Source organism: Episyrphus balteatus, chromosome 4 (assembly GCF_945859705.1).
Source record: "Episyrphus balteatus chromosome 4, idEpiBalt1.1, whole genome shotgun sequence".
Lineage (NCBI taxonomy): Eukaryota > Metazoa > Arthropoda > Insecta > Diptera > Syrphidae > Episyrphus > Episyrphus balteatus.
This window is the reverse complement of record NC_079137.1, coordinates 3,545,179-3,557,426: the sequence shown is the minus strand read 5'-3', so window position 1 is coordinate 3,557,426 and position 12,248 is coordinate 3,545,179. Positions and strand designations below refer to the sequence as shown.

Here is a 12,248-nt window from a genome sequence, read left to right as displayed (position 1 = left end):
TTTTTTTTTTTTAATTTTGAACTTTCTTGTCTTCATTATAGTAAAAAGAAATAAAATTAACAAAAAAAATTTTAGATTAAAAAAAAAACATGTATAAACATTTTTTTTTGGAAAATCAAATATTTTCGTTTATAATTATTTTTTTGCAAAATTTACTTTTCAACGGCCATATTATTCACTAGTTTAAAAAAAAAATCTGGATGAAATGTCAAAAATAAATCCAAACCCATGATATTCACTATCACACAGACAAAAAATAGTCATTTTTAACTATTTTTTAACTATTTTCATAATTAAAATCGGGATAACTATTTTGGATTTGGATTTATTTGTGACATTTGACAATTTTACATCCAGATGTATTTTTTAAACTAGCTATTTCAAAATCGCATTCCAAGAGTTTTTGTTCTTCAATTTTATTTTTTTAGAAAAAAAAAAAAATATAAGAAAAACGAAAAATTAAATTCTTAAAAATTAGATCATGTAATAAATCCGGTAGTTCTGGGGTCGAATTACGGCACACGATTACGATCATACGTTAACGTTTTGACCATTTTTGTCTCTATTTAATTATTTATTAGAAAACGATAGGGACACATAGCAACCATTCGTTAACGAACGTATGCCGTAATTCGACCCCTGATTTTGTGCAGATTTTTTTTAAATGGCCCGAAGACATGCTAGGTTTTCAAACTCAATGGCCGATTGGTTTTCATTAATGCAAAATATGTCAAAAATACTTGAATGTTTTAAGTAATCTAAAGTCTTTAGCCATTTATATGTCAAGAAAGTATATTTTAAAATTAATAACATGTAAGCACTTGACTTCAATAATTATAAAACACGTATTTTTAAAAAATTAATATTTTTATTTTATAGTAATTTTTTCGACATTTAGAATTCAAAATAAAAAGTGTAAAATGCTGTTTTCAAGTTCAAAAATGCGAAAATTCAAACAACAAACTATTAAATATTAACTTTAACACACTTTCCGAAAGTCCATAAAGAAACCTTGTAAATTGAGAGAAAAAATATATTTTCAGAACTTTTTATTTTTGTAAACTTGGGTAAATATTTTCAAGAAAACCAAACTTTCAAAATAAAATATCAATAAAATACTTGTAAGGCCATTACTTTGAAATATTTTTCACTCTTTCGATAAAATAGTAGTTATTTAAAAATTAAGCTATTAAAGACAAAATAAATTTACAAGCTTCGTATGTTTCGTATGTTTTCGTATGTTTGTGGGTTTTTTTTTTTTTGGTTTGTTACAGAAATATCACAGAGTAATATAAAGGGTTAAGATTAAGACTGCAGTCAGATTTTGCTATGTAGGTAAAGTTCTAAATTTTTCCGTCGTGGTTAAAAAAAAAGAAGAAATTAATCTTGTTTGATTGAAAGCATTCACAGTATTATTTTGAGACTTTCCTCATATTGCAATTTTTATGTGTCAATACTTCCAAACTTGTCCAAATTTTAAATGAAAAAAAAACTCTCCTTTTATTCTTACATAACTATCAAATTATTTATTTCTATAGGAAAAATTGTAGTGGATCAATTCCATTTTCGGAATTAACTTTACAAAGAACAAAACAAAATACAAATAATTTATTTTTATTTGGTGACACATTAAAATATTGCTAGTATTTTACAAACTATAGATCATTTAGGTACATTAATTATATCTTAATACTAAAAGAAGGAGGTCACATAAAATTGTTCTTAATCGCTAAACACAGTTCACTTTTTTTTATTTTTTATTGCGGATATAATCGATTTAATGTATGTATTATTTTATTATCACGTGATAACATAATCAACTAGCTAATAAACACGAATCGAATGACGTAGGTATTCCTCAAAGAATTTGGCCTTTTTGTTTTTTTATATCAAAGTAAATGCGATTGCTGTTGTCATATCGTAGCCTGATATGTAGAACTTTCTGGGATCTTATGATCGATTGGTAATGGATTGATTTTCGACTCGGAATAATACAAATTACTGCACGAAGATGATGCACTAACATCCGAAGTATTATCATCCTTCTTACTACTGGAAGAAGTCTCCATGGAAAATCTTCGTCGCAATCTTTGTGCCCGGAAATACTCCATTTCTTCCTGTGTAATTCCACACATTGGTTCATCGGAATAATCCGAAACGACTACCGAAGGTGTTCGGACAAACCGAACTACACCACCACCTTCACTGCTTTGATAGTCACTTAGGGAACTTTGGGCAGATTGTCGCCGTGAAACTGATACAAAACGTTCTTCGGGAATTTCGACAACATTTTCTTCTAACAGCAATCTACTGGAAACTGAAGTGGGAACTGTCAGTTGGGTAACTTGAACTTCTGTAGTTGGTGAATCTAAGAGATCATTTGGCTCAGCGATTGGCAAAAGGGCAGGTCTTAATGGGAGATCAGTAATAGTCAATGTTAAACGACGACCTTTTGTTGAAGGACCTTGGGGTTCCATAGCTTCCCCGTCGATATCAATAGCTGAATCAACACTCCCAACTTTTTCCAATCTCGCTTTCGAAGTCCTCAAACATCTCATAATTTCTTCTTCAGCTGGGGACATTACTTCCGGTTCGTAGTTGTTTCCTTTTATATTAAGCTTAAGCTCAAGGTCTTTTGACAAATTTTCACTGCAATCCATGTTGGTAATTTGGGGTTTTGAGTTCTGTTCGATTTTGGTATACATTTTTCGATTTTGATTTTACTTTTTTTCTAAATTTTCGATATTTAAGGTAAGTTTGCTCTGGTATCCTTTTGCGAGCGTTTAATCTAAATCACGTTAAAGTTTCTCCGCTCAAAAAAGTCTGATTGTAGCCTTGAAATGACAGACAAATTAGTGAGTGATACGAGCTGAATGTGTACATTTACGATGTGGACGTTTCAAAATCTAGATGGCAACTAGCTTTCGGTTCTTTGGTACACATCCATTTATTTTTTGTTTGCTGGTACTTGTATTGGTGTTTGGATATACAGCGAATCAGAGTATGTTTATTTTTTCGTTTTCGTTCATTTATCGTTTGCGTGCTGATTGTGAGAAACACAATGTTTTTTTTTATTTTATTGTTTTGGGTTATCATCACCTAACTAACGTCAGAGTCAGGTAATGGGTAACTGTAAACATTGAGTAGGTATTTCCATGTCTCCGAAAAGTGGTACCGCTGACATCCGACAACTGATAAAAATTTGTGTTGCTCAATCACGGTTAGAGAGTGTATAGGTTTACAAGCTTTTCCGATAAGATGATTAACGTGTTTTTAGGCTTTTACGACGACCGACTGACGCGACGACGATCATCACTTTCATTTGCGTATATGTTTTACACTGATATTAGCAGCAGCTGTGGGGTATTCTCTGCGGTTGCATTTATACTTTCAGCCGACGACTTATTGTTATGCTGACGTCAGTAAAATTGAATTAAGTTGAAAATATTAAATTGGGTGGTCAGCACAAAAAAAAAAAAAAAACGCAATGACACTTAATTTTTGCGTCATTTGTGAGTCTGCCGCAGATGATACATTGGAATTAGTGGATAGTTTTTTTTTTGTAAAACAAAAATTGGTTGGGTGATTCAGTTTAAATTGTGTAAGTAGTTGCGGTTGATTTTTGTTTTTTTTTTTTCATCAACGGGGTTTTTATTTATCTTTGGCAAGTATGTGAACTCGTTGTTCACACTAAGACAGAGGAGTTTTAATTTTTTCTTATCACTTATCAGTCATTGTTGTTTATGACCGTCATTGAGACCCAGTTCTATAGAGATGGAGGGTGGATGTGGTGGGTAGACTAATGTTATACGTGCGATAAATGGCGATAAAAATGCCAGTCTGAAAAAAAAAACAAATACGAAGATATAAGATTATAGTCAGAGATGTTGAGTTGGTAATGGGATGTTTTGTTAATATTTAAAAACCCAGAAATTCCAAAATCCAAAAAATTTGAATAAAAGTAAATTTTCGGGAATTTTAGCTAATTAATTTTCAGGACTTTGGATTTGGGTATAAATTTTTTTGGATTTGGGTATTATTTTTTTTTAAGCTTATTTTGACTTCTCAAGTTTTGAGTTTTCGTGATTAAAGGCTTTCTTGAAATTTATTGTAGGTCTCAAGATTTACGAAAACATTTCATAAAGTTTTCCGTGATTCGCGTTTGAATATTCTGAAATTTCGAGATTTTACTATTTCGGGTTTTGGATTTTCTCAATTTTAAGTTTTATGGGATTCAATTCTATATAGACCAGTGCCGATGCCTTCAAAAACATTAAAAAGTACAAAAAAATCATAGTAGGATGAAACCCATTGGAAAAGGAGGTAAATATGATGAAAATTAAAGGAAAAATAAATTACGGGCGAGCCGAGTTCGGGAAGTGGGTTGGTTGAGTTTTTAATGGTAAAAAATGGTATATCTTGATTTCCGGCAAAACTACAAGTCCTATAGAAAAAAGTTGTATGACAAAGTTGTAGGTAAGAAAAAGATCTACAACTTTTGTATCAACAATTTTTCACATAACCTCAAAATTTATGTGAAAATTCAAAAAACCGAGTTTTTGGTTTTTTATTTTTATCTTTTTCAAAAACAAAAATTTTTCTACAAAATTATGTGAAAACTTACCTTATTATATCCCAAATACACTGTAATTTATTTGATTTAAAATATTAATTTGTTCACCTTAATTTGACTTAATACCAAAAAAACACCCTAATTTTCAATCGAAAATTCACGTGTCAAAATATCAGCTTTTTTTAAAAAGTCGATGGGCATTTCGTTTGTTAAAATGTCTATTTTCTGATAGTGTAAAAAAAAAATTTACATTAGTATACTATAGAACATGTTTTAGTAAAATGAAAAAAGCTGGAAATCGAAAAATTTTTTTTATCATTGTTTACAATTTTGGCCTATTTATTCAAATTTACACTTTAATTACTCAAAAAACGAAGGATTTCATGTAATATTGATTAATGTTACGGTTTTTGAGTAATTTAAGTGTAAATTTTAATAAATAGTCCAAAATTTTAAATAATGATAAAAAATTTTCGAATTCAAGCTTTTTGCTTTTACCGAGAACATGTACTATGGTATACTAATGTTAATTTTTGTTTACACTTTTGGAAAGTAGAGATTTTAACGAACAAAATACCCACCGATTTTTTTAAAAAAGCTGATATTTTGACACGTGAATTTTCGATTGAAAATTAGGGTGTTTTTTTGGTATTAAGTAAAAAAAAAGGTTAAAAAATAAATATTTTAAATCAAATAAATGACAGTGTATTTGGGATATAATAAGGTAAGTTTTCACCAAATTTCGTAGAAAAATTTTTGTTTTTGAAAAAGATAAAAATAAAAAACCAAAAACTCGGTTTTTTGAATTTTTCACATAAATTTTGAGGTTATGTGAAAAAATTGTTGATGCAAAAGTTGTAGATCTTTTTATTACCTACAACTTTGTAATACAACTTTTTTCTATAGGACTTGTAGTTTTGCCGGAAATCGAGATATACCATTTTTTACCATTAAAAACTCAACCCACCCACTTCCCGAACTCGGCTCGCCCGTAATTTATTTTTTCTTTAGTTTTCATCATATTCACCTCCTTTTCCAATGGGTTTCATTCTACTATGATTTTTTTTGGTTTCAAAAATTATCGACCCTGGTCTAATAGGTCGTTTCAAATCAAAAGTCCCATGGAAAATTGAGCAAAAATAAAAAAAACTCATTCGCTTACTGGAAGGAAGCATTTATGAGGCAGCTGAACTTTTTCTAAAATTACGATAAAATAATGAAGAACAGTTCTTGATATCCCTATTTTAATTAATTGATCCGTCTGTGAGATTCATTGGGTAAGCCTCAGAAAGCGGAGGCAAGTCTCCCGGGCTTGCATCACTCCATATCCGCGTGCAATACAAAAAACATACAATTATTTAATTATTTATCATTTGAAGGTAGTTGGGGTAACTTTGCCGAGGATATTGTTATAGGACTAATTGAAGATGGACCAGAAATGTCCAGTTTATATGATAGCAATTCATAACTTAAAATTCTATTCACATCTTTTCATTTGTTTAATTGAGCAGTAAATATCTTATTTTTATTTTTCAATTATTTTGGAGTCGTCACCATAGAAATCATTAATAAACAAATTCAGATTTTTCGTTTGTTTATTTTTTTCTCTAGCATTTCTTTCATTCAAACAAGCATGATTTGTTGTTATTTTTGAGTTGATTTGTCGCAATGAGCCAATAAAATTGAGTTTTTTGTTTATTTGCTCTCAATTTTATTGGAAGGGAGAAAATAAACTCAGAGTCAGGACTTTTGATTTGAAACGACCTATAGATTCTTATGTCGTTTTCGATTGGTTTCACTCGAGGATTCACTCGTTCTGAAATCCAATTAAACGGTTTAAATCGCTTCCACTAAGGTCCAATTTATTCACACTCCATTAAATTTAAAGTCGCCATTAAAAAAGGGAAATTTTACAATTTGTATGCGATTTGACAGTTTTATAATTTTTAATGGAGCCTTTAAAAATAATGGAGAGTGAATAAATTGGTCCTAAATTCTGTTTTTTTGCGTTTGTGTAAAATTTTATATGTCAAAAAATTGAATTATTTTTTTTTTCTGGCAAACGAATGACATGGGTTAATGTTGAATAATAATAGTTATGAGGTCCACGACGAAGAAGATGATGATTATGAATAATTCCGTCGCTTTAATGCATTCCTTTCTTTATTTAATTAATTTTATTTTCAGAAAACAATTAATTCTTGAATAAAAATAAAAACACACTGATTGAGTTTTTTTTTTTGGCATTTGAATATTCATGTATTAGTACTTCTTGAGTGGATTCTGATTTGAAATCGAGAAGAGAATTTTTCTTCTCAGAATCGTTCTAGCTGTCATTTTCATGCCAATAAAATGGTTTCAGAAGGCTTCTGAATGATTCCGGACGCTTCCGGAGAGCCAATCGAAAACGACATTACAATTTAATATTATTTTTGGGGAAAAAAGGTTGTCAAAGATGAAGTTTTAGTGATTTAAAATTATGATCCTAAGTGGGCTGTAGGTCTGTCTTGGTATTTTAATATTTTGTCAACCTACAGCCCACTTAGGATCATAATTTTGATTGAAAAAAGGTCACGAAAATAGGATAAATTGTTTTAGTGATTTACTACCTTTCGGGGTTTGGGCTATTGGACATTCAGGATACCTATATTTAAGAGTCGAGTTTCTATTAACCTTTTTAGTAAAAGGTTTAAACCATCGCAAAAACCTTTTATTTAAAATTATTTGATGGGATTTTAATAACACCGGCACACAAAATAAAAAAAGTGTCATGTACCAGAAACCAAACCTATCTTTCTATATGTTTTTGGGCACGCTAAATCCGAATTTCAAGTCCGTTTGGCGCTGTCACCCTCCAGTTTTGAGTAAAATGCAAGAAAACTAAAAAAAAAAAGAATTTTTTTTGCCTTTTTTGGGGTATTTTCTACATTTTTCTTAAAACTGGAGGGTGACCGGGCAAAACGGACTTGAAATTCGGATTGAGCGGGTCCAAAAACATATTGAAAGATAGGTCTGGTTCCTGGTACATACATCTTTTTTTTGGTGTGCTGGCACTTTCGCGACATGTCGCTTTCATCCCCGGCACACAAAAAAAAAGTTTCATGTACCAGGAACCAGACCTATCTTTCTATATGTTTTTGGGCCCGCTGAATTCGAATTTCCGTTTTGCCCGAACACCCTTCAGTTTTGAGAAAAATGCAAAAAACTCCATAAAAGTCATATAAATTCAAACGAAATGCAGTCACAGCTCAAAACTGGAGGGTGACCGGGCCAAACGGACTCGAAATTCGGATTCAGCGTGTCCAAAAACATATAGAAAGATAGGTCTGGTTTCTGGTACATGACACTTTTTTTTTTGTGTGCCGGAGTAATTAGATTTAAGTATCCTTAAATGAATTCTTCCTTATTTCGTGACCTTTCTTTATTACAATAAATTGGACCTATAGCCTACGCAGAAGAAGATCAAATTATTGTAACCCGAGATGTTCATTTTGGGTTTTTTTTTTGCGTATTTGCACTTTTGTCACTTTTTGTATATGGTTTTTGATAACCTAAGTTTTGATAATTTTGGGCTTTCGGATTTATATACTTAGTCAACATTTTTTAGATTTTTTGATTTATTGGAAATTACACATAATGACATAAGGCACCTTTTTTCAAATGGCTCGAGAATTAATTTAAATTTTTTTGGATTCCAGGTTTTCTAGATTTTGAAATATAAGAATCGTTGGAATAGCTTATTGTGTTTTGAATTTCGATTTTCTGAATTTCAGGTCGTCTTGATATTAGTTTTAAGAATTCCGTAAACTTTCTGGACAAAATTTCGAATTTTGCATGATTTTGTTTTTTTTTGGACAAAGAGTCTTCTGAATTTTCAAGTTTTTAATTTTTAGTTTTTATAATTTTAATTTTTTTATATTAGGTATATTATTATATTCAGACAATCGAATTTTTTATTATCTAGGATCTCGACTCGGTGATTATAAGTTTTCAGAATTAAATGCATTGATATAAGGTTTTTGTGATTTTGATTTTTGATTTTCGACCATTTTAAACCATTTTAAATTTGTATGTTTATGACTTTTGGGTTTAATGTTTTCAAGAACGTTATTGAGTTTTGTGTATTTTTGCTGCTCTCGTTTTGTTTAAATAAGTTCTTTTTTGTAATTTCTTTCGAGTTTTTGATGTTGTTCAAATTTTAGATTATTAAGGGTTTAGGTTTTTGATGTCCACCTTATTCAAGTATAACGCTATTTCCTAAACTATAAGAAGATGAAATATATATTTGTAGAGTCATGTGATTTTATTTCTTATTTATAAATGTACAAACTGACATATCTACTTCTTATACGATTGAGTTGTTTACTATATATTTTTTTACATATTTTTAATAACAACAATATTATATGTATTTACTGAATGAACAAAAAAAATTGTTGCATATGGCACTTGTATTGACGTAGGTACTAAAAGCAGAAACTCAGGATTCCCGATAAAAACTTTTTTTTTTGTTTCAATTATGGGTTGACGTTTTTCGTACTTAGGCTTCATAAATTTACAAGAAACAATTTGAAGAAAAGAGGTGTTTTACAATATTATAAAAAAAAAATAGATTGAATTTCTATTTTTATCCAATTTTAATTTGTTTAACTAAGATTTGAAGTATGTATCACACTGAGCATTGTATTGCGTCAGTAGTCACAGTTAGTAAATTTTTTGTTAACGTAAAACAACTTTGAAATGACGTACTTTTGATGATAAAAAAGTTTATGGATATCTTTTGTTTAGAAACCTATCAAGGCTTTCCGGGTCATTTATATATTTACATGAAACTCAAAAATAAATAAATAGTTTATGTCAACTTTTTCTTCGTAGGTAGAAACATTCTGTACGTGACAATGTACATTTACATTTCTTTTTATATATGTATGTACATGATTGTTTTTTTTTTTATTTAATAAAGAAAATGTAGCTTATGCTATGTAGCCTTATAATAGTTTCTAAAAAATCATAACACCAAGTTTCTGAAACATTAACTTTTCGAAATTCAAACGATTTGTTGGTTGACTTTGCATTTCCGTACGTGACGTTTATTTTTTGTTTAAAGTAATTTTTTGCGTTAGTCGAAGATGATCATCAGATGATGAAAAACACAATCTATAAAAATTACTGCATCCGAGATATGAATAGTCTAAAAATTTGAACACTAATGAGTCAGGTTTGTCTGTACGTGACGTTGGATAGGAAAATTAATGTTTAAAATATTTTTTCTTCTTCATGTTGACTCATCATACATAAATATGAATAAAAAAAAAGTTTTATCAAAAACTTTTACTAGACCATTCCAAAATTGGAAATAAAGAACTTTAAGTGAATAGTTTTTGAAAAATTAATTTTTGACCACAAAATTTAAAAAAATTTATATTTTTAGAAAATTAATTAAAAAAGATATGTTTTCAATGAGAGAAGTTCGTTTTATGACAGGATCTTGCTATTTGTTTTAGTATCTAGAAAATGTCCAATTTTTGTGTTTTGAAGCTTATAAAAATCAGAATTCCGTTTTTGTGGTTCCAATCTAAAGTCTTTGAAATATTGGCAGTTACTCTTCGTAATTCAAGTAGAGCTCGATTTGTATAACCGGTCGGTTATTAGAAATTTTGTCATAAGAAAGTGTGAATTATAATTTCAAAGATAAAACTCATGTAGATTATATACAGGGTGTCCCAAAAGTAATGGATCAAACGAAATATGCTGATAGGCCAACTTTAGGGCTCTCAGAATTTGGTAACTTGTTCATCCCAAATCCTTATGGTTTTCGATTTAATGCAGTTTTTGTGAAATTTCGAAAAACCCCGACTTTGCAACAGTATTTTGCTTCCTCCGCTCATAATTGATTTTTGTTTTTCACAATTTTTTCACTAAAACATTGCCTAATAATAAGAAATAATTAATTTATCAAAATATTTTTTTATTTCATATGCCATTTTGCTGCAAATTAATTAACAGTTCCATATTTTATAAAAACTCAATTTCTTTCTTTTATTTCAGAGCAACAGCCTGAAAAAAATTTGTATGGTGTGGCACTGGTTTATTATTTTGAAAACTTGCCGTGTTATAGCAGTTTTCAAAAATGTATTAAAAATTCCAAAGTTGCAAATAGAACGAAAGATATTACAATTTGAATGCAAAAAAACAGACGTTTTCAGAGCAAAATAACAAACAAAAATCGAGGCTTTTGTTCAAAAAGAAATAAACAAACAACACTCGAGAAACTGTGTTTATTTTTCTTTGTTATTTTTCTCTGAAAAGCCCTGTTTTGTTGCTTTAAAATTGTAATATCTTCAGTTCTAACTTCAACTTTGGAAACTTTTATACATTTTTGAAAACTGCAATAACACGACAAGTTTTCAAGATAATAAACCAGTGCCACACCATACAAATTTTTTTCAGGCTGTTGCTCTGAAATAAAAGAAAGAAATTGAGTTTTTATAAAATATGGAACTGTTAATTAATTTGCAGCAAAATGGCATATGAAATAAAAAAATATTTTGATAAATTAATTATTTCTTATTATTAGGCAATGTTTTAGTGAAAAAATTGTGAAAAACAAAAATCAATTATGAGCGGAGGAAGCAAAATACTGTTGCAAAGTCGGGGTTTTTCGAAATTTCACAAAAACTGCATTAAATCGAAAACCGTAAGGATTTGGGATGAACAAGTTACCAAATTCTGAGAGCCCTAAAGTTGGCCTATCAGCATGTTTCGTTTGATCCATTACTTTTGGGACACCCTGTATATGAAAAATACGAAAATTTGTCAATTTCAGATCAGTTCTCGTTCTCATTAGTCACGAAAAAAAATAAACAAAAAAATTGAAAGAACCTTGAGCTAAAACAAGATTATAAAGTAGTTATCTACAATCTAGTTCAATTTGCTTTTGCTTTTTGAAAAAAAAAAGTCAAATTATCACGACAGAAAAGTAGTTAAATGACGTAGATTATAAACATTATTAAAAAGAGTCCTACACAACTTTAACAATATTAAATATAGTTATCAAAAACAAGTTCAATTTTTTTTTTTTTTTAAATATCTTTACTGTTATCATTATGAAAAAAAAAAATTATTATTTGATTAAGATAGAGTACCTAATTATTTGTTTTCCATTTCGTCGGTGTATGTTCAAAACAAAACTATTAAAGGTAAATATAAAAAAAATATTTTATCACTAACTTAATGAATATGTGTTTATGTATGTCTTCTCTCCGTTATCTTAAGCTACACCAAATCTAGGTATATAATGTCTTAAGTTTATAACACATTGCTTGGAATTTTAATTATTGTTACTAGTAACTTATAATTGAAGGAATTTAGATTTGTAATCAAATCATTCATAACCTTCAGAATATTGAATGAGTTATATTTAAGTACATATCGGATTATCATTTCCGTTAGATCGATTTAAAATGAATATATCAAAAATAATATCAAAAGGAAGTCAAACCAAACAGAACTTGGGTATCAAAAATCCAGCTCCAGCCAATATTTGTCATGTTTTCGGATTAGAATGTTAATAATAAAAGCGTTACCGTCATTGTTATCTTGAATATCCATCCATCCACTATTGATACTTGACCTCAATTTGTGAGTGATGAAACGTTAAAGTGGGAAAAAATAA

General features: G+C 29.3%; 1 protein-coding gene across 1 annotated transcript; it reads right to left on the bottom strand.

Annotated features, from left to right (window-relative positions):
• Positions 1-1,598: 1,598 nt before the first annotated feature.
• On the bottom strand, positions 1,599-3,025 carry LOC129919108 (uncharacterized). Its single transcript, XM_055999956.1, has one exon. It carries the CDS (start codon positions 2,703-2,705, stop codon positions 1,914-1,916), a length of 792 nt encoding a protein of 263 aa, XP_055855931.1. The 5' UTR covers positions 2,706-3,025; the 3' UTR covers positions 1,599-1,913.
• Between the last annotated feature and the right edge of the window lie 9,223 nt (positions 3,026-12,248).

Coding starts and splice junctions, on each gene's coding strand:
- LOC129919108 (XM_055999956.1), bottom strand. CDS start 2,705: ATGTATACCAAAATCGAACAGAACTCAAAACCCCAAATTACCAACATG.